The 23,573-nt window shown below is 39.6% G+C and overlaps 1 protein-coding gene and 1 long non-coding RNA gene across 3 annotated transcripts; one reads left to right on the top strand and one right to left on the bottom strand.

Annotated features, from left to right (window-relative positions):
• Positions 1-255: 255 nt before the first annotated feature.
• On the bottom strand, positions 256-23,047 carry ccng2 (cyclin G2). 2 transcript variants are annotated; one of them, XM_008112142.3, is made up of 8 exons: positions 23,021-23,047; positions 9,650-9,778; positions 6,371-6,508; positions 5,520-5,770; positions 4,415-4,493; positions 4,216-4,314; positions 2,973-3,178; positions 256-1,714 (listed from the first exon to the last, which is right to left on the bottom strand). In XM_008112142.3, the coding sequence occupies exons 1-8, from the start codon at positions 23,030-23,032 to the stop codon at positions 1,582-1,584; spliced, it is 1,047 nt and encodes a 348-aa protein (XP_008110349.2). In that variant the 5' UTR covers positions 23,033-23,047; the 3' UTR covers positions 256-1,581. The 2 variants fall into 2 exon arrangements, with proteins under 2 accessions (XP_008110349.2, XP_062837407.1); XM_062981337.1 differs by lacking the exon at positions 23,021-23,047 and adding an exon at positions 14,633-14,909.
• On the top strand, positions 15,004-21,683 carry LOC134299205 (uncharacterized). The gene is made up of 2 exons (XR_010006372.1): positions 15,004-15,449; positions 16,291-21,683. It is a non-coding gene; the product is annotated as an uncharacterized LOC134299205 (long non-coding RNA).
• Positions 23,048-23,573: the final 526 nt, after the last annotated feature.

Genomic DNA, 23,573 nt, shown 5'->3' with positions numbered 1-23,573 from the left:
AATAAATTAACTTGTGTGTTGGGTCAGGGTGACCCCATGAATTTCACAGCGTATTTCTAGGCAAGTTTTCTATTAATTTCATGAGGTTTTCTTGGCAAGATTTTTCCATTGTCTTTCTCTAAAATGTAGCCCACAGTACCTGGTAATCTCCCATCCAAGTATTAACCAGCACTGATCATGCTTAGCTTCCAAAATGAAACATATTTCAGCCCTATGCATCATTGCCCTCTTTGCCAAAATCACAGCAGACTGATATAGGAAAAGCATTTGGTTTTATTGAACAGAAGCAGAGATCATCTGAGTCATCTTTTGAGAGAAAATAGCTTTCAGAAAACGTCTTGACACTCAGGCATATGGTACCAAAAAAGCAAGCCTTCAATGTACAGTATGTATATCATGTACAGGACACAGGATACAATAAATTAATATCTACATGCAACATACATATAAGAAAATTACATACACAATGTAAAAATACAATATTTTTCAGCTTATTTTGTTTTTAAATTTTTTTATACAGGTTTTAATTTACATTTTTTACAAATTTTTGTAAACATTTTTTTTGCTTATAAAAAAATCAGAGCACACCACACATCACCACCATTCACATCTGCACTTCAAGATGGCTACACAATGCTACGAATCCTAAGTTTTGTTGCCCCTTCATTTCTACCAAGACCTTGCTTTCACATCATTGGACTATAAATTTCTTCTTTTGCTCACTTTGCATATATTTCAAGATACTAAGTAATGCAACTATATAGTCTGTCCTTTAAAAGAAAAAAAATGGCAAGCAATTAAGTGTCATTACAACCATTTTATCAACTTCACATTTTACCACCTTTCTGCTAACAGCTTTTACTTAAGCATGCAAACATATTATGATTATGGATTTACTTATGACAATGTAAAGAAGATTGAAATGAACCGCGGGAGTTAGTAGGTAAAGGGAAGGTGGAACTTTACAGTTCTAATTTAAGTAATGTGTCTTTTTTTTACATTAACACTAAACTTCCTGAATACACTTTATTCCTAATTTGAAGATATAAAAGCTGGCCTTTAGATCTTTTAACACAAACCATGCCTGGAACATATTTTAAAGGAGCAGCTTATTCCTCCCTAAATAATCTAAGCTTATGCCTGATTAAATTTGAATAAAATTCCTGAAAGTGAATAGTTTTAAAGCAATGAGGCTTTTTCTTGGAAAGAATGCACAATGTAAGTTTTGGTTAAAGTACTTTAGCCAAGAAAAAAAAGAAAAGAAATAAGCATATACTTCTTTGCAACCGAACCTGTCCGCAAAATACTTCACCATTAAGCCTCAGCCTTTAGTTTCAGCAGAGCATTCAAGTGCATATCAAGCACTCCAGCTATCGTATCGCCTGATGGCAGGCAGCATGCACTCGCTAATGCTTGCCAATGAATACGGCCCCCTAAATGCTACTTTGCTACAATCTGACTTATCGCACTACGGAGGAAAGCGCAGTACATGTTTTGAGCACTCAGTGAGACCTTGTGCCAAGGTACAGAGGGTGCTCAGATACGTATTGCCGAAGTACTGTAATGCACTAAGAACCCGACCTAGGAGTCAAAGGAGAGAGCCGGCCACTTTGACTTCGGTTTGAGGTCAAAGAAGAAGGAGCCTTCCAGGTCGCTTGGAGGAGAGCTGCTCAGGCTTTCTTCTCCACAGCTCATATCTTCACAAGAATCCTCACTACAAAAGGTGAAGGGATATAAAACATCAGTCATGGAAGTAACTCTGAAATGTCAGGTATTTTTCAAAAATCAAGCAAAACCACCACATCCCGAGGCAGAGTTCCACAGTTGTCGGCTCTCACAGTCAGGAAGTTCTTCCTAAAGTTCAGTGGAATCTCCTTTCTTGTAATCTGAACCCGTTGCTTTGAGTCCTAGTCTTGATTATGAACTATCTTAATTCTTTCACCTTATCAGCATCACATTATTAACCATCTTATTTCTACCCCCACACCAGCATTTTAGTATTTATTGAAAATTAAAAGCAACATGTTTAATTATAGTTTAGTTTAAGGAAGGTGTTTTGGACTTCAACTCCCACAATTCTTAACAGCCTATTGGATGTTAGGAATTGTGGGAGTTGAAGTCCAAAACACCTGGAGGGCTGAAGCTTGCCCATGCCTGCCCTAACACATTAAAGAAAATAACAAGTTGAACTACACTAGTAACTGCCATACATAGGTCTCCCATACCATACAGCTTTCAGGTTAACTATTTTTCTGGTCACCATAGGCATAATGTGTTCCATGCAAGTAAGTATGTTGGTGTATGAATGTTTGTTTCCAATACAGTAGAGTCTCACTTATCCAACATAAATGAGCCGGCAGAACGTTGGATAACTGAGTATGTTGGATAATAAGGAGGGGTTAAGGAAAAACCTATTAAACATCAAATTAGGTTATGATTTTACAAATTAAGCACCAAAACATGTTTTACAACAAATTTGACACAAAAAGTAGTTCAATACGCAGTAATGCTATGTAGTAATTACTGTATTTACGAATTTAGCACCAAAATATCACGATGTTTTGAAAACAAAACTACAAAATGATTGGTTAATCCAGAACGTTGGATAAGTGAATGTTGGATAAGTGAGACTCTACTGTATGTGCTTTCCCAGAGGGCAGTTTTTCAAGCAAATGACTCCTGGAGTAAAACAGACACACAGGAATGCAGTAAGTGAGAAACAGATCTTTGTATCCACATGTGTATTTAAAACATGCAGCAGCTGGGAATAGATTCTTTCGAAGACATGGCTTCCAAGTAGTTGGTTTAATTCTTGAAGCATAACAATTGACTAAATGAATATTGATTTTATCTTGAAAAAGTGTTAAATGTGCCTTTGATACCACACCAATAACAGAAAAGTCAGTAGCTTGAATTGCTATTAGTTAATAAATGCCAGCTGCTTAAAGAAAGCTTTGTGTGGGTCTACCTACCTCTCACTTCCATCAAAGCATCCAACCTCAGGAATTGTGGGCAACTCAGGAACACTATAGTAGCTGTTTTGAAGATTTTGGGCAGTGCGTCTTGAAACAATCCATACTAATTTTTTATGGTCTGGTTTGCAGCAGGCAGGAGAAGAATAATCTGCTAAGCATTTCGAGACCAGTTCTCTCCAATACAGTAAGTCACTGTCACTTATCTGAAAAACACCGCATTTACTTACATTAATATTTCAAGAAAGTGCACAATCGTATAAACAGCTGCAAACTAATCTACAGTGACTTCAGCACACACTTCTCCACAATATTAGACTCATTTTCAAGAAAACATAGATGATAGTGCAGGAATATCAACTGGCACACACATCTCAATGACATTTGTTTAAAGCAGATATACTGACTTCTGTGATACCTTTGTACATGAAAGATTGAGCAGAATTGCAACCTGAATGATAGACCCTTTGATACTTGAATGTTTATATTCTAAAACCAAGGGGGAATGTGTTATCTGTACATACTCATGCTATTTATTTTTTCATTTATTTGTATTAGTAACGGATTGAAAAGAGGATCAACTGTTGTAGTTACCGTTTCTATTGCTGGCCTGACATTCATTCCAGTACTTTCTCTTGTCCCTACCATTTTATTTTAAAAAGGTTATCTCTGATTGCTTTGTTTAATGTATGTTTAGTAGAGTACAGTGTATAATATTTTTCAAATGACACCGTGCAATAGGCAAATACATCTTGTTCTTGAAAAAGAACATGAAACTATAAATCTATAACTCTACAACTGCTCAAGAAGCACTTTATGTAAGAATGAATACTTAGAGTCACTTAGCACAAATCAGGAAGAGTCTAATAAAAGTGAGCATATACAAAGGAAATGCCAGCTCACTCCTGTTTTAAGAAAATCATGAGGCAGATGCATTATACTAGGGCAGCCTTTTATCCATTAAACCCAGTAATGTCTATTTTATAAAGCCCTCCTAGATCTCGGGCATGAAATGCTAATACAAAATGAGTAAAATGTATTTTGTTCCACTTTACACATTTTAAAAGTAATGCTCAAACAAGTTGAAGTTTTCCAGTAATTTCACTTGAGGTATTTTCATTTTCAATTGCATCCAAAATGCAAAAGTCTTTCTTGAAGAGCTCTTTTATAAAGAATCATTTATATTAAACTGTTAGAATTCCTGGGTCTAAGAGAAATAAGTTTATATAGCTGAATCCCTTACCTTTGAATACTTCTGAATACACAGAACAATCTCAAACAACTCAATGGACTTTAGAGTCTGCACTTCCAGAGAGAGAAGGCACAGGGCCAAGACAGATGGCTGAAAGTACAAAGAAACACATCAGGCTCAGTAATGCCTCACTGGATTCCAGCATTCAACCATTCACCTCCTGAGCAGCCCATCCTCCCCACATACTTACTTTTGCTTTTGAGAAGACTAGTCGGCAGTTACAAGCTTTAAGTTGTGCTTCCAGTTTGTCAAGATTCAACAATTCTTTCCTATAATGAAACAAGTGTTGGCATTTAAAAAAAAGTTTCAATCCTATCAAGGGAAGCAATGTATTTTAGTTAACTAACAATGCTATAAGAGTGGTTCTCAATTACAGAACAGTCCAACTTGGCCCTAACATTCTGTAAGAATTACATCTATTCTGTTCCTCTTAAAATGGACTACTGGGTTGTCTTCAACACGGTTGTTCTGCAAGTAGGATGAATCCACTGGCAAACCATATTCCGTTCTCTGCATTCTGCACTTGTTTTTGTGGAGCAATGGGATGTTGGGTGAGGAAGCAGAGAAGGGAGATTCTGGCTGCTTTGAGTATCACAAAACTTGTATAAATATTGAATTTCGTCAACCGATTCCCAAATCTCAGACACATTTTCTTATCTTACTATGAAACTGTGTTTATCATGCATAGTTAAATGGAATTGCTTTGGAAGACACGCCATGAGAAAATTGGCCTTAACGCAAACATGAACAAATAAACAATAAAAATACAGAGAGCGAAGTATCTAGAGCAGTGGTTCTCAATCTGTGGGCCGTGGCCCAGCAGTGGGCTGTGAAAACAAAAAATCTGGTCTGTGAACCTTCTTAGTCTACTTTTATTAATTTTATTTCCGCTCCTTTCCGCAGAGCTGACCATTGCATTGGATAAACCACATCAGCTCTAGATTATTAAATATGGTTTTCTGTGGGCAAGCAGACAGCGACTACTGGATGATATGCTCTGTATCAGAAACTAAAACTGATATGGTCTTATCCATTACAATTTTATGAAGCAGCACCCCAAATAACCAAACAGAATCTAAAGTTGACCAAAAATTGATTCATAACCGTTTTGGTACTAATGTTGGAGAGTGGTCCCTGTCAAAGTGTTCCCTAGTAAAAAAAAAAAAAGGTTGGGAACCACTAATCTAGAGCCACTACATACAACAGTAAGATGTAAGATAAGATGAGACTGGATGCAGTAAAAAGGCTTCGGCTACTGATGGGAAAAAAGAAAATTTGACTTATTCAAGACTTACCTTTCTGAGGTATGACAGAGTACTATAGTATGGTACAAGTGCAAAAAGGTTAAGGCAGTAGTAGCTTTGAAGTCAAAGTGCAGTTTTTCTGAGATTATTTTCTCCATCCGCTTCAGATCAGATGCTGTGCACTTGCACTGGCTAATTCGGATGACATCGTGGAGGGAGGGAATGTTGCATTGCTCTTCAACCATTTGAGCAGCCAATTGAAAACAACAGACGCCAATGCAGGACAAATGCTTCGGTTTCACCTAAGGAGAAAACCATTATGAAATGGGGCAGCAAGCTGGCAAGTTGCCAAATTATAATGTATAAGATAAAGACTGGAACACACTTTAGAGTTACCATAGATGCAGTGTATATTCAGTGAGTTGGCTTGAAAACTAAAGCCCTAAACTAAAAAGCTAGTCTCAACTGCAATAAGATTACAGCAAATCTAGTAATCAAGGGCCTCCACCATCTTGCTCCCTGGGGGAGCAGGGAGGGTATATAAAGAAAGGGTGAAACTCTATGGAGAGGGAGATGGTGGTGGGGGAAGAGAACTAGGTTAATTGCTGTAAAAGCAAGTTTTATGCGTATGTCTTTGATGTTTTTATAGTTTTAATTGTTTTAATCTACAGTTGTATGTGTTTTATTTAGATATGTGATATAATTTTATATATTTGTAAGGCATTGAATTTTGCAATTTATTATGTTGTAAACCGCTTTGAGTCCCCCAGGGATGAGAAAAGCGGTATAGAAATACAGTTAATAATAATAATAGTTACAATTCAACCCCCAAATCAGTATCAAAAACACTAAATTCCAATAAACACTCAACAGAATATGTGCACAATTGTATTCCTTGGTACCTTCATAAGTGCCAAAAATCTATCTAGAATGTTGACAGCCAGGACAAATGTTTCAGTGGCAAATCCAAAGAAGTTTGTCAGACTCCAGAGATCTTCCACTTTTGCATTTCGCAGTCTGGGACATATGGTGTTTTCATTCTGTATTGGGGGGAAAAAAACAGTATCCTTATATTAACTGTAGAATTAGGTTCTATTAAATTTTTGAAGATTATAGTTACATTTAATGCTGTTTTAATATTTGTATATTTTAAATTGGATGCTGATGTTTTTATGTTAAGCCGCTTTGAGTCTCCTGCAAGCGAGATAAAGTGGGGTATAAATAACAACAACAATAATATAATATTTGGTCACAGCAAAAAAATCGATATCAAAACATGTTCTTTGAAAACAGTTTTAAGGAGAAGAAAGTTTTCCAGTTCAAAAGCAGTCCGGGTTTTATACTGCCATTTGTAGACCAGAGTTTAACTTGGGCTCCATCTACACTGACCAATTAATACTGTTCGAAGCCAACTTAAAACTGCAGTGACCAGACAACAAACTTCCAAAAAGGCACACAAAAGAAAACCGCCAATGTGCATCAGTGAGCTGTGGTTTGTGTAATCATCATCCGGATCTGGTCCCAGGATTTCCTATGTAATAATCTGCACACTGAAACCACATTAATACCAGTTTGAAATGGCATTAAATGGTCTGAGTAAATGAGGCCAGTTTCCAAGCTTGCATAGAACATTAAAAGTGCATGAAATAAACAACTACAAAGATATGAGGGCACTCACTTTGGGATAGCTTTTCCTAATCTAATGCTATCTAGGTATTTTGGATTACAATGAACATAATAACTGGACAGGTTGATCAACGTTTATGGCAACTGTACTCTAAAATATCTGGAGATCAACAGGAAGGAGAAGTCCCTCCCCAGAGATATTTGACAAGCCCCAACCCTACTGGGCTTCAGAAGAGCTCTAAAAACATTGTTATATGCTCAAGCTTTTAATAAATAAATGACAAAGACGACATGGACTGATTTATGGCTACAGCATGATGTTTCTTGGATGCATGGATCTAACCATAGGTTTTCAATTTTATATTGTACTAGCTGTGCCCGGCCACGCGTTGCTGTGGCTTAGTCTGGTGGTGTTGGTCAGTCTACATTAGGTTGTATTTATGCTGTGACCTCCACCCTTCTTTATACTCACATTAGTAGTAGTATTTGAAGTCTGTTACCCTCTTCAATTTTTGTGTTGATTGATAATTGCTTGAGATCCCTGTTGTCTTTTGTTTGTTGTTAATCGTGATGTCTGATTCTGCTGAGTGCGGTTTACATCTTATTGTGGTACAATAGTTTTTTTTTTGTTTTGCCTGTGTAGGTGTTTATTATTGTTGTTGTTGTAGTGGTCATGAAGGCTGGATAAGTTAGATGGTACTGTATTGTTTTTTGGAGGCCCAGTGTAACACTGACTGGCCTCTCAACCTCAGTGCCTGGCTGCTTCTTGCCTGTGATGGTGTAGATTGTTATTGTTGTTGTTGTCATTGTTATTATTGTAATTGTTTTTTTTGGAGGCCAAGTGTGAATGTAGGGATTGGGAAGGTGGATGAGCACTGAATGGCCTTGTAGACTCAGTGCATGGCTGATTCTTGCCTGTGTAGGTGTTTATTATTAGTGGGTGAGTGGATGGATAGATGCGTGGATGGATAGATAGAGTGGGTGCTCTCCTTGTTTCCTTTATTCCTATGCTGTTCCCTTTCTCTGCTCCGATCCTGAGCTCTCTGATAAGAACACACTGGTCAGAAAGGAGGGTAAATATAACCGGATCAATGGTCTTTCTCTCCCTTTTGCTCTTGGCCTTCTGGGCAGAGAGGGAGGGCTCTTATACTTGGCGTTCCTTTGCTTCTCTTCCCTCTCTCCTTCCTTCATTCTATCCGTCCCAGCCTTTCCTGCCTGCGGAGCCATGGAACTGGGTCAGTGGGTTGGATGGCGGGGAAAGGGAGAAGGAAGAGGCCTCTAATTGAAATGCATGGACTCCATGCCATGGGGTGCTGGAATTTGTAGTTTGCATCCAGTCCAACCCCTTTCTTTCTTTTTGTCATGGAGGAAGAACCCACCCAAACTTCTCAGACAGATGGCCATCCAGTTTAGTTGTGTTGTTATAGTCACAATGCGTTGTTGTGAGTTTTTTGGGTCCAGATTGTGGTTTTGTGGTGTGGTTGTGTTGTTACAACTGGGAGGGAAGGCTTTTGTGTTGTGTTGCCAAGTTTCATATTTCTGGGGCGTTTAGTTGTGTTGTTATAGTCACGATGCTTTGTTGTGAGTTTTCTGGGTCCGGATTGTGGTTTTGTGGTGTGGTTGTGTTCTTACAACTGGGAGGCAAGGCTTTTGCATTGTGTTGTCAAATTTTGTATATCTGGGGCGTTTAGTTGTGTTGTTATAGTCACGATGCGTTGTTGTGAGTTTTGTGGGTCCGAATTGTGGTTTTGTGGTGTGATTGTGTTGTTACAACCGGGAGGCAAGGCTTTTGCGTTGTTTTGTCAAATTTTGTATTTCTGGGGCGTTTAGTTGTGTGCCAAGTTTCGTATTTCTGGGGCATTTAGTTGTGTTGTTATAGTCACGATGCACTGTTGTGAGTTTTGTGGGTCCAGTGTGGTTTTGTGGTGTGGTTGTGTTGTTACAACCGGGAGGGAAGGCTTTTGCATTGTGTCACCAAGTTTTGTATTTCTAGGGCGTTTAGTTGTGTTGTTATAGTCATGATGTGTTGTTGTGAGTGTTGTGGGTCCGGGTTGTGGTTTTGTGGTGTGGTTGTGTTGTTGTAACCGGGAGGCAAGGCTTTTGCATTGTGTTGCCAAGTTTCGTATTTCTGGGATGTTTAGTTTTGTTGTTATAGTCATTGCGCCCGCAACTTTATCCTTTTATATATATAGATTTAATAGTTTTTAATTGATTATATGTACTGTTATGATTTTTAACTATGTGTAGGCATTGAATTTGTTGCCATTTGTTGTAAGCCACCCTGGTCCCTTTGGGTGAGAATTGTTGGAAATAAATAAAAATAAAGTCTATTCTAAATCAAATAAAACATGATTTATTAGGGTGAATTTCCTGCATAAGAACAGGCATGTTGCATCTAAAAGTTTGAATGTCCAATACACTACAGTTAAATTTACTGCTGTTTACATAAGGAAATACATCAGTTTTTACTGTTTCCTCCATGAGTGTGTTACCATGGCAGATGTACAATTACATCACTGATTTATTTCAATTCCTAGGGACAAGCATCTCCTTACCTCAGCAGTACACTCAATCAAGCTCAGCCCCTTTTCCCTTGGTTGGTACTTCCATTCCTGTTCCAAGTGGAGTTTCAGCTGCTTGAAAAGCCAGCTACTCATCTGGACTTCAACTCCAGTATCCTTCATCTGAAAAGGGATGGGGAATAGAAGAACAGACATTCTTAGAAGGAAAAAGAATAATGTTCACAGCCATTTTAAAGGCTATAAAGGTGTGTATTATAACAACATCCACTTAAATGCCAATGACAAAATGCAAAAATTCCTAGCCTGGAGCAATAAGAAGCGTTACAGTTAAATACTTGGCTGAATTACTCATGTGAACAGCTATGTCGAGATAACACAAGTCATCCCATGGGAAAGAAAGCAAGGGGCTCAACAAAGAGGAATTTTCTCTTTTACTGCAAAGAAGGGAGAGATTTATTCCCCTCCCCTTTCAGGAACTGATTGACAGAAAGGCTGTTGCAGTGGGAGGGAGAAATGGGGAACATAAATGAGTAATGTCACGTACGCACCAGAAGCAGTGACTTCCAAATGACAGAAGGGGGCAGTAGGAGAACATATACAGGTTCACTGGCAGAGGAAAGGTACAGTATTATGTATGTTTACTTGGAACTAAGAAACACAAAAATAAAGGCAGCCTTGCAATTCAGGCTGCTGAAATAATAAGGTATTTTAAAAAGGCAAGCCATCACATATAGCCCATTCTGCCAAATTTCAGAGTCCGCCTACCTGGCTAAATTATCTCAACAAACAGGATCTTCACAATAGCCTGCTTATGCTTCCTTATTGATCACATCTGTATCTCTTTCCTCTCCTCCCACTTTAACACACACAATTAGTGTGGTAAATGCAAACTGGTTTCAATTCCAATTTCTATTATTCATATCTAACAATGGGATGTGGTTAGTTTAGCCTTGAAGTACAAAACACTTGAAGAGCAGAGGCGTACACGGAGACAAATGAGGATAAATCCTTTGTTCTGAGATCCATCTCACCTCTTTCAGTCCTTAGCACAAACATTGTAAAAGATAAAAATGATACCACATGAAACCAGAGGCTTCATAAGTGCCATTTAACCATAAGAACATAATTCCATAGACAACAATGACATAAAGGTCAAAAACATCCCTCTGATGGCTGGAGATCTGCCTAACATCTTGCTCTTGTGGAACTCTGCCCCAATCACTTCTTAAACTCCATACAAACTTTCAGCCTACACTACCTAGAAGAATACCTACTTCTCTCCACACAGTGAACATCCAACCCCCAATTCTGCTTACATGAAATCACATAATCATGGAAGAGACCATAAGCCTTGCCATACAGGAACACACAATCGAAGCCTTCCCAACAGATGACCACCCAGCCTCTGTTTAAAAACCTCCAGAGGCGATTCCACCACTCTCTGAGGCATTATATTCTACTCAGCTGTTCAGCCTCAGTACTACTTTGGATCATTTTCACATCCTTACATGGGTTTTTCTCCAACCCGTCTCTGAAAACCAAAATCTTATTAACCCCTGAACTAGATCAGTTTGGACAAACCACTCCAGATCACAATCTACATATGCCTACCCAACGATACAAAAGGGTTTTGTTCACAAACATACACCCACCACGATATACTCTGATTCACTCAACCTCACAGCCCCCTTCAAAGGCTCTGTGACACCATGTTTTTGTTTGTGTGCTTAACTATTTTTATTCATAATTCATCACTTTTAAACTTTTGCATTTTGTGGATTTTAACTGCTGCCAACTGTCTTGAATCCCAGGCTGGGGAAAAGGCAGGACATAAATAAATTATTATAACAATGAATATAACTGGCCCTATCTCTCTTAAGGCAATCCTATATGCTCTCCCAGACCCTTTTCTGGAATATACTCTTCCAAATAAACATCTATCTATACAAGCTCTTTAGAGGGGTTCAATCCCCACAAATGCTGCAGGTTGCTTGGCATCTTTACAATGACCACCCTTCTAGCCCTTTTTACCTACAGAATGTCCCATAAATGTACACACTTTAACTGCTAATAGTGGCTATGTAGATTATTTGACATAAAGTGTTGTCCGCCCTGCACAACCATGTACTGCTCTAATTCTCTGAAGCAGAGTTGCTAACCTTGCTAAAAGTTTCTCTTTCCTGCTATCAGTTTCTTCAATTCTGTTAGGGGTTTACACATTTTGGAAGAACAGTCTGCATGCAGTAATACATGGAGAAATCTTGGCTTGTCTTTTGTTTCCAAATTTCCAAGAACAAGCCTTTGACAGAGACAAAGGCACCGGGGGGGGGGGGGGGGTGCCTGGAAATCATTGTGATTTCCACAATTGCTGTCACTTCCCTTCCAAAATAAAAAAAGACACTTAGATCTTATTGCCAAGATCATATATGTATATTCAAATTCTGATATTCCAAAATATTTGGGGAGGCGAGGAGAATCCAAATCACTTCTGATCCTAAGAATTTCAGACAAGGGATACTCAAGTGTATAATTACATAAGACCCATCTTACACAATGCAGTGGATATTACCAGTTGGTTTGGTGGTGTAGCTGGTTTTTTTAAATGATGTATGTTTAAAGCTAGTTTAAATTTTCTGATTAGTTAACCATCCTTAAAACTTTAATAGGTTATTAATATCCGTATATCAATATTATACGATTACTATAGTCTGACTCCTCTTTAATAATATGGGATTCTGGGAGTTGTAGTTACATGAGACACCAGCCCTCTGTCAGAGAAACTACATAAAAATGATTTTCACAGCACTGAATAGTGGCCAGATAAAGTGGTATCAAACTGCACTCATTCTACAGTGTAGATGCTCACAAAGTATTTTTGTAAGTACTGTAAGCTGCTGAGTTCCAGTTTAGGGAAAAGGCAGAAGAAGGATTTGCAGCAACAGAAATAACATTATTCAACCTCCTTTTCTACCCCTTGTTTTCTCTTCACACGCCAATAAATAATTATATAACAAATAGCATACACATCCTTTTCTTTCTCTCCCCTTCTTTTCTCAATAATAGTAATATAACAAATAGAAGCTTACTTCCCCTCTTTCTCCTTCTCTCAATAAAACAGCTTACCTGCCCATCCCTCTCCCCAAAAATAGCATATCCTTCTTCCATTACTTTCCCTCTCCTTCATCTATCCCTAACAATTCCAATAGCTTACCTGCCCATTTTCCCTTATTTTCTTCTAAAACTACTACTACTGCTAATAATAATAATAATGGCAGTTTAGGCAACCCTACATTCTCTTCTTTTAATAATAATAATAATAATAATAATAATAATAATAATATAACAATAACAACTTTAATTTTGTACCCTGCCTCCATCTTCCCACAGGGACTCCTGGAGGCTAACATGGGGCCAAGCTCAAATTTCCACATCAAACAAGATAAAATACAATTCACAATAAAAAGAACATCATTGACATTTAACACAAATTAAACCACCATTTTAAACAATAATATAATGACAAATAAAACCGCCAAGTAAAAACAGTACCACCGTTAAAATAGTAGAAGGCTGGGCAGTGGTACGAGGAGTGCATAATTAAAACCTAATGAGGTAGATAAAGTGCTGTAGTATAAAAGTAGTATAATAATCTGCATAACCAACCCTCATGCCTCTATTCTTAATAAGAATAACAGTCTAGTCAACTACCCTCTTCTGTTATTAATAATAACACTTTACCAGACCCTCTCCTGTTCTCAATAGTTCTCATAACAAATTACCCAATCGCCCCCTTGTGTTCTCAATAATAAGTTTACCCTTGTTTTCAATAATAATTTACCTTACTCTCCCCTTGTGTTCTCAATAATAATAAGAGCAAGTTATCCTTTTTTTAATAGTTTACACGACCCTTGTGTTCTTAACAGCAGTTTACCCGACCCTCCCCTTCTGTTCGCAATAATAACAATAGCAGTTTACCCCACCCTCCTTGTGTTCTCAATAATAGCAGTGTACTCTCCCCATCTCTTTTGTTTTCATTAACAGCAGTATACCCCACCCTCTCGTTTTCAATACAGTAGTCTCACTTATCCAACACTCACTTATCCAGCATTCTGGATTATCCAACGCATTTTTGTAGTCAATGTTTTCAATACATCGTGATATTTTGGTGCTAAATTCGTAAATACAGTAATTACTACGTAGCATTACTGCATATTGAACTACTTTTTCTGTCAAATTTGTTGTATAACATGTTTTGATGCTTAATTTGTAAAATCATAACCTAAATGATGTTTAATAGGCTTTTCCTTAATCCCTCATTATCCAAGATATTCGCTTATCCAAGCTTCTGCTGGCCCGTTTATGTTGGATAAGTGAGACTCTACTGTAATAGCAGTTTGCCCTCCCCTCCCCTTCTGTTCTCAATAATATTAACCCTCGTTTTCAATAATAGCTGTTTACCCTCCCCTCCCGTTCTCAATTATAATAATAACTGTTTACCCTCCCCATCACTTCTCAATAATAACAATAGCAGTTTATCCGCCCCTCCCCATGTGTTCTCAATAATAGCAGTTTACCCTCCCCTATAATAATAATTATGGGGCCCCTGGTGGTGGCGCAGTGTGTTAAAGCGCTGAGCTGCTGAACTTGCAGACCGAAAGGTCCCAGGTTCAAATCCAGGGTGCGGAATGAGCGCCCGCTGTTAGCCCCAGCTCTTGCCAACCTAGCAGTTCGAAAACACGCCAATGTGAGTAGATCAATAGGTACCGCTTCGGCGGGAAGGTAAGGGCGCTCCATGCAGTCATGCCGGCCACATGACCTTGGAGGTGTCTACGGACAACGCCGGCTCTTCGGCTTAGAAATGGAGATGAGCTGTCGGTCACGACTGGACTTAACGTCAGGGGAAAACCGAATAATAACAATAATAGCAGCTCCCCGCCCCTCCCTTTTCTCTTCTCTTTATAACAACAGAAGCAGCAGCAGTTTCCCCGCCCCTGCCCTTCCCCAACCGGGACTGACCTCTCCTCAAGAGCGAGGCGCTGCCTTGCTCTTCCCGGGCGGAGGAGAGGCGGAGGTAGGCCAGGGTCTGGGCGAGAGGAGCCAAGGAGGGCGGCCGGGCCGGAGAATGACAGAAGCGGCAGCGACGGCTCCTGCTTCAGCCGCCCCCTCGCCCTCCCAACCCCGGCCTTCCCCGCCGCTTCAGCGCCCGAGCAGCAGCAGCAGCCGCGCCATGGCCTCCTCCTTCTCCTCCGTCGCCCGTTTCCCCTCCGCCGGGGCGACGACCCGACCCCCGAATCCGCCTCAGAGCAACATCAAAATGGCGCCGGGGCGGAGAGGGGAGAGTTAAGGAGCGCTGAGCCCCGCCCCCTTCGGCGAGCGGACCAACCACCTTTGCCTTGTTTCGGCGAGCCACGCCCCTTCTGTCACATGACCAACGGCCTTTGTTTTGTTTCTTTCCTCTCTCCTCCTCCCTCCTATTTGTTTTATTTTTGAGCGGAAGGTTTCACCTCTGGGTGATACGACTAAAATAATCCACCCCCATCTCGGGCGGAATACTTCGAATCGACTAAAGAGTGATGGCTAAAAGTCCTTATGTAAAATAGACAATATGTATCCATCCGCGGTCTGGATTTCTCCCCTTTCTAGCAGGAAAGGGAAAGAGGCGGAAGGACACCGCGGTCAAATCACTCCTTTAAAGGGACGAGGGAAGCGGAAGGAGGGGAAAAAAGCTGGTTTTGAAAAGTCCGCCCAAAATGTCTGCGCGCGGATTGGCTAGCGAGCCGCGAACGCTGATTGGACAGTGCGGTTCAAAGAACTCTGTGTTTACAGAGAGAAGGTGAGGGCGCTGACCAATCAGAAAAGAGCTTTGCCCCCCACTCCCACTGATTTTTGAAAGGGGCGGGGCAACTGTCAATTCTCAACCAAAAACAAAATGGAGAATCTCAGGCCTTTTCAGATATAGGCACTAAATGACGATGTTAGTCCCAATTAATACCCTTGAGTCATGATTAAGTGGAACACATATATGTGTTTTTGAAGGCTTTCATGGCCAGAATCACTGGATTTCTGTGAGTTTTCCGGGCTGTATGGCCATGTTCCAAAAGCATTCTCTCCTGATGTTTTGCCCACATCTATGGCAGGCATCCTCAGAGGTTTTGAGGTCTGTTGGAAACTAGGCAAGTGGGGTTTATATATCTGTGGAAAGTCCAGGGTGGGAGAAAGAACTGTCTGTTTGAAGCAAGTGCAAATGTTGCAATTGGCCAGTTTGATTAGCATTTAATGGCCTTGCAGCTTCAAAGCCCTGGCATGCTATGGTTTGTAAAGACACAGTGATGTATGTGTTTACTGGAAAACTACGTATAGGAAGCTGATTGGCTGAACCTGCAAAGGGCTAGGAATTTGTTTGGATACCTTTTATGTCATATTTCTGGAGAACCGGTTTAAGCAGGTTTACCTCAGAGAGTGTGTGTGTAATCTGACTGAGATACAGCCTGGAAACAAGATGACTGCCTACTCTCTGAGGCCTTGATATTTCTGAGGCACTGAAGCAGACTCATGGACTTTAAAAGGACTGTTTATGACTACTGGTCACTGTAAGCAATCAGAGGGACTATTGTAAATACTATTGCTCTGTTGTATTTGTTCTAAATTCTGCGTGGTGCATTTTTACCCTGCAGGGTGACTTTGGGTTCTCAGGCACATGTAAGAGCTTCCATTTAACATCTACGATCTACAACATGGCAGACCATGCAAAAAAGCATCTGCCAACCCCACCTTCTCCAAGGGGAACTGAACCACCTAAACTGGGCTCTACAGGCCAATGGAGAGTCCACCACAGACATCAGAAGAGCTCCAAGGCCAAGAACAAGCCACGGGAGTAAAGAGAAAGATCCACCCAGAGGAAAAGTGTTCTTACCGTACATCATGGGAACCACAGACTGCATAGGGAAGCTGATATAGAAACACAACCTACAAACTATCTACAAACCCACTAAGAAAATCCAACAAATGCTACTTTCAGCAAAGGACAAGAGGGATCCTCTCACCTCCGCAGGAGTCTACCGTATACCATGCAGCTGCGGACAAGTCTACATAGGTACCAGCAAACACAGCATTGTCCAAACACGAATCAAAGAACATGAAAGGCACTGCAGACTAATTCAGCCAGAGAAGTCAGCCATAGCAGAGCACTTGATGAACCAACCTGGACAAACATTTTATTTGAGAACACAGAAATGCTGGACCACTCTAACAACCACCATGTCAGAATGAGAAGCAATTGAAATCCACAAGCATGTGGACAATTTCAACAGAAAGGAGGAAAAAATGAAAATAAACAAAATCTGGCTACCAGTATTTAAAAAAACTCTAAAATCAGGACAGTACATAAAGAACAACACTCTGAAAACAGAAGAGTTCCAGACAGGAAACAATCAGGGACAGCTAAAACCTCCCAACAAAGGATTCCCCCAGGCAGGATGCAGCCAGGCTTTGAAGCTGTAAGGCCATTCAGTGCTAATCAAGGTAGCCAATGGTAACTTTCACACTTGCCTCAAGCAAATAAGAGTTCTTTTTCCCACACTGGACATTATTCCAGAGATATATAAACCTCCCTTGCATAGTTTCCAATATATCTCATAACCTCTAAGGATGCCTGCCATAGATGTAGGCGAAATGCCAGGAGAGAATGCTTCTGGAACATGGCCATACAGCCCGGAAAACTCACAGCAACTCAAGAATAATATTTACTTCTATCCCGCTTTTCTCCCAGGTTGGGATTCAAAGGGGCAAACAACATATAAAAAGCAAAAACGTAATATACAATAAAAAATAAACAGCATCAGCAGCATCATAAATAATGATAATAATGATGACAGCAGCAACCCCTGACATGATCTTAAAATTCAATTCAAATAAGAAATTGTCTTACATAGACGGAGAGTTAGCTCAAGATGCTTGTTCCTATATTTCCAATTTATGGCAACCCTAAGGCGATCATAAGTTAATGTCTGAGTCTGAAAAAACTTAAATCCAAGTTCAGTCTTCTGCTCACAGATCCAGCCATATAACAGCACTGAACAATGAAACTTAAAAGCTGTGCTAATCCTCAAGCCTATGATCAATGCAAGTAAACGTGCCCATGCAAGCCAGGTCTTATATGGATTGAGAATCCTTAGTCTGGTTAATAACTACCTGTTGATCTGGGTGTGATATTATCAAGAACATTCATAGAGATGTGAAGAGCTTTTGGTTTGAAAAAAAGTGATTATAAATTCATATATACTTCAGATCTCAACACAACCTGTCTAAATGTGTATACTAGAGATTGCAACCATAAAGATGTCTAGGAATGAGCAACTTCTTCCTGTAGGTAAAGTATGCCACTGTTTTACTAAACTAGCAATCCTGTGCATATGTCTTGATTATTTGCTTTATTTTATGCACATGCCCTGTATGTCTCACTGTTGTTTTTTTTCTGTAAACACCAGTGCAACCCAGCTAAAATTATGCACTTTTTATCTAATATAAATGGCCGTTTCACTGTTTAACTTAAATTAGTGGGACTTAAAAGTATGTTATTGAGTCCTAAATCAGTTTTAATTGTAGGTTTTGAACTCTCGTCTTGTGTTTTTAATCTTTGTTCTGTGTATTACAATATGTATTTTATAAAAATGCATTTCAATATGTGTATTTTATAGAATGTTTAAGATAATTGTGTTTTTTGACCTATGTTGTAAACCGCCTCAAGCCACAAGTAGAGGTGGGTAAGAAATATATTATTATCATTATTACTATTATTATTACGTATACCCTAAAGCACATGTGTAAAACTCAAGGCCCACAGGCCAAACACAGCACATAATGTCATTTTATGTGGACTTCCAGATGCTAGAGTACAACTCCTGTATTCCCCATTATTAAACATCATAACTAGAGCGGATGGGAAGTTTCATACTGTAACATCTGGAAGGCTATAGTTTGTTCTGTTTAATCAGGATAGTGGGGTTTAAATTTAGGTTCAAGGCTTGCAGATATAATGTATGACTTTAAAATGTGATTTAACCTTTCCCCATTCTCAGAGCCACAAGGGCTGTTGGGTATACCCAATCCGCATGGCGGATAATCAAGAATAATGGAAGTTGTCGAACAACATCTGGGGACCCAAATGGGGTAAAAACTAGAGAGCATCCACCACCATGTAAGAACATTATAGTTGATTCTCTGTATACATGGATTCTCCATCCATGGATTCAATAGCCCTTTGAAGGCAACCATAATGTGGATATGGCCCTCAATGAAAATGAATTTATTTAAACCCTGACATAAAGGGACCAGATCCCATCTGATTTTGGAAACTAAGCAGGTCAGCCCTATTAGTACCTGGATGGGAGATTACTAATGGATACCAGGTGTTGTAGGCTATACTTTGATAGGAGGGAAGCAGCAAACCTTGTCTGAATATGGGTGCATCAACTATACTGTAGAATGAGTGCAGTTTGACACCACTTTAACTGCTATGATTCAATGCTATGGAATCATGGGAGCTGTAGTTTTACAAGGCCTTTAGCCTTCTTTGCCAAAGAGGTGGTGCTTTACCAAACTACAATTCCCCCATCACTGAAAAGCTAGTTAACTTTAGTATGCAAAATTCAGTTTGCATTGGCTTTATATTTGGTCCATTCTGGGCAATACATTATTTAAGTCTTATATTAGCTTCTATTTGCTAGCAAGTAATTTTAATTTGAACAGGATATCTGAGTGCATCATAATGAAAACCTTTGAGCAAAAGGCTCTCTCTGGAAATTTTTACATCTAAATGGAAAATGTTTTGTAAACAGATGATTAATGGAAAATGCTTAGCAAATAAGAGCTTTTGCAGGTTTTTCTGGGCTATGACATGTTTTCAGGTGACACAGTATTTATTTTTACAATGCTTCACAGTATTTACTTTGGATATTGCAGCTTTGGGCTGTTCTAATTCTTTGCTGTTTCCACCCATCCCTACTGCCAGTTTTTCAGCTGCTAAAGTTCAGGCTGATTATTATTTGGATTATAATAAATCCCCAAACAACAGTATAATCTTCCAAATGGTCAGCGGGCGGGATTTGTTCATCCTACCAAAACCAGCAATAGTTATAAAATCTGATTACTTGACATTGTCAGAAAAACCAGTTTAGGGATTTCAGGACACCTTAAAGACCTAATCAAATAAGCTCTCTTCTTTTTGTTTCATTTTTTCCCCCAGAGGCAATTCAAGACAAAACAAAGAAAGTTTGGGCTTTGCAAATAATCATTGTAGAATTTAGAAAGAGTTTCATGCTCAAAGGTGTTGATGTGTTAGAATTTCACATCAAATAGAGCTGAGGTATACTATTTATAGAGGCCCTAGACAGCACAGCGGGTTAAACCACTGAGCTGCTGAACTTGCTGACCAAAAGGTTGGCAGTTCAAATCCAAGGAGCGGAATTAGTGCCCGCTGTTAGCCCCAGCTTCTGCCAACCTAGCAGTTCAAAAACATGTAAATGTGAGTAGGTCAGTAGATACCACTCCGGCGGGAAGGTAATGGCGCTTCATGCAGTCATGCCGGCCACATGACCTAAGAGGTGTCAATTGACAACACCAACTCTTCAGCTTAGAAATGGAGATAAGCACCAACCCCCAGAGTCAAATACAACTAGACTTAATATCAGGGGAAACCCTTTACCTTTATATTATTTACACAGTGTAAGCCTTATATAGACATGCGAAACAATTGTATTGATCAGCCACTTGGCCTTATCAAAACAAATATAAAAATTTAGTAAATGAATTCATAGCCAGATGCCTCCACCAAAGACTTTTATATGTATGTTATTGCTGGAGTTTCCAAGTCACAAGTAGGGGAAAATCCAGCTGTATAAGCTAAATAAGTTTACCATCACTGACATATTTATACAACCAAATATAAATGTTACCAATGATAGACACTGCCAAAATTCTCTTGTCACATTTAGAAGCAAGCAACTACAGACAGGAAAGAAAACAAACCCTCGTCTCTCTTTGCTATCAGTAGATAAGTTCTAGTATTAGCCATGTCTGTGCATTAAAATGAACAATGTTGTAATGTCACACAGCACATTGTGGAGTGATTATCACCATAGATATATCACCATCAATCATTACCTCTGTTGAAGTCACTCCCCATGTAAATCAACTAAATGGTTTCGTATGAAACATCTCCCTCAAGTCAGAAAAACCTGAATGAGCAACCTGGTATGTCTAGGGAGGCGGCAGAAACAAGGTTAGCCTCACTTGAAACAACAACAGATCACATGTGACCTTTAGTTGGATCACAAATTAAGCTATGATAAGGCCTCAGTAGGCTTACCTTCCCAGGTATGTGGGATGATTCAGAAGGAAACTACTCTTGGTTCTCTTCTCTCTCTCCCTCTCTCTCCCTCTCTCCCTCTCTCTCTCTCTCTCTCTCTCTCTCTCTCTCACACACACACACACACAGAGCATCTGGTTTCATAAACATATTTGTGATTAGGTGAATTATTCCTTTTTTCTCCACAATATGAATGTCGATTAATGTGTGATGTGCCTACTGTAGGACAGTTGTCCATAAAATAGTCCAAATATAATCTGTTGTAAGGGCAATGTTGTTATCAAACAATGGCTTCAAACTACAGGAAAGGAGATTCCACCTGAACATCAGGAAGAACTTCCTCACTGTGAGGGCTGTTTGACAGTGGAACTCTCTCCCCCGGGCTGTGGTGGAGGCTCCTTCCTTGGAGGCTTTTAAGCAGAGGCTGGATGGCCATCTGTCGGGGGTGCTTTGAATGCGATTTCCTGCTTCTTGGCAGGGGGTTGGACTGGATGGCCCATGAGGTCTCTTCCAACTCTACTATTCTATGATTCTATGATTCAAAGAAGCCAGATTAATATTCCTGGATCAGGGAAATGTATTCTTTAAAAATGCTCTGTCCAAAGGGCAAGCATGTTCAGTTTCAATAAATAAATTAAAGATGATAAAATGGAAAGTAGCATTAGAGTAATCATATCTCCAATAAAGTTTCTCTGAATATTTGCATGTTGTATGATTCACTTTGTGCCTTTTGGTCTGACAGGATGCAAAATGAGTTGGAAATCTTGATAAGGAACTGAGTGGTAGAGGTAAGATATATGCAGGAAGAACAAGGTTTGTCAGATTTCAGGCAACATACTTTGGCGTTTTGAATCCAAATAATTGCCCAGCAAGATTTGGAAAACTACAAACAAGTCATTGTGTTTTAGCAGAATTATATCATTCTGAACTACTTCAAGGAGCCACTGAACCATCAGTAATTGCCTGATTTACCTCAATAAATAATTTATTTTTAAAAAGATGTATGACCTTGCCATGCATGTTGCTGACACTAATATAGCCACACGGAAAGGAAAAAAAATGCATCTTTCATACCTATTTAATGTATACTAGAAAAAGGATATTTTATAACCAAAGCCTCCAGATCTATAACTTGCAATATATTTACTTCAGAAAGTTCTTTTTGCAAGGAGTAAGGGAGAAGAGAGAATTTGAGAACCGACTTGCTGTTTCTCCTTCCTGATACTGTTAGGTACGCTGCCCTGGAGCTGACTGGCTCACCTTTATTTATGTGCCAGGTCAGTGCATGTACAGACGGAGGAAGGCATAATAAGTAAAAATAAAAATTAAAAATTGCTCACAGTCAAGTAGGTATGCAAGAAAGCAGCCCTCAAGGCTGTCTGTGAATGAGCATAAATTGGATGCTGGAGCCTCATACTAGGGATAATACTTTGTAATATATGCCAATTCAAAGAATGTATTTTCTTAGATTCACTAACAGTAACACCTGGCTCTACACAAATTCAAATGGAGCTATGTAAGAGACCATGTCAGATGTTGGAGTGATGTCTAGCTAGTGCTTATCTTTTGAATCCTTTGGTATCAACTGATCTTTGGTTCTGGGAACATCCCTGAATATCAAAATCCATGGGAGCTCAAGTTCGATTACACACATAGGAGTAGTAACATTACAAACAAGTCAGACAAGTGCTGGAGGTATCCTGAGGATCTATGAAATAGGAGACTGTGTGTTGTTTACAACGGGGTGCATCTATGAATCAGCATAAATTAAGGTTTGCTTTTGGGATTTTATATATATATATATTTATTAGTGGTAGTTGTTTGATTCATAGATGCAGAACCCATACATGGAAGATACCCAAGTTCAAATCTATGCTTGGTCATGGGAATTTATCATGCCATGCTGAGCTTCTGCTGTCCCTGAATAAACCACTTGGCACCTCATTTCTTGTAATTTAGCTGCTCACATAACACATTATTTCCTTCCTTTCTACTCCCTCACATCATTACAGTGCCCCCCCCCCCCGCTTCTTACATACCTCAATCCTCATGGCTCACTTTCTCTTCCTTTGTGCTCCCTCTCTCTCCTTCCCACTTCATATACATTCTTTTCCTTCTACTTTTTCCCCTGCCTTCCCTTGTGCCCTCCCAATGTGCTCCCCTTGCACCTTGAACTCTGCGTCTTCCACCACTCATTTTCTCTCCCTTGCTCCATCTCATGCCCCCGCAATTCATCCATTCCCTTGTTTCTTGAATTCCAACACCTGCATCTGACTCTCCTTTCCTACACACCTGCACCTGAAATGCAGAGGTGGACTTGTTACCAGCAGAATAATTTTACAGAAGAGTGCCTCCACATTTGCCCTTTTTCTCAGCTCCTGCAAAGGCTAGAGACTTATTTTAAAAATGAAAGCCTGGAATCCTAGCCACATGATGGTCACCCAATGGGTTTCAATGGCTAAGCAGAGATTTGGATTCAGGTTTCCAGAGTTGTAATTAAACTATTACACCATACTGTCCCTGAGATACTAGTAGGCTTTAATTTCCCTTCAACTGCAGAGGAACATGTTCAGAAGATCCACTTTTGCTCTT

Source organism: Anolis carolinensis, chromosome 5 (genome assembly GCF_035594765.1).
Source record: "Anolis carolinensis isolate JA03-04 chromosome 5, rAnoCar3.1.pri, whole genome shotgun sequence".
NCBI classification, from domain to species: Eukaryota; Metazoa; Chordata; class Lepidosauria; order Squamata; family Dactyloidae; genus Anolis; species Anolis carolinensis.
This window is presented reverse-complemented; position numbering and strand designations above follow the sequence as displayed.

Excerpts from the sequence above, each read along its gene's own strand:
- ccng2 (XM_008112142.3), bottom strand. Across the intron at positions 6,509-9,649 it reads TGATTGAGTGTACTGCTGAG|AATGAAAACACCATATGTCC; the intron begins GTAAGGAGATGC and ends CCCCCAATACAG. Across the intron at positions 4,315-4,414 it reads TAGTCTTCTCAAAAGCAAAA|CCATCTGTCTTGGCCCTGTG; the intron begins GTAAGTATGTGG and ends TTGTACTTTCAG.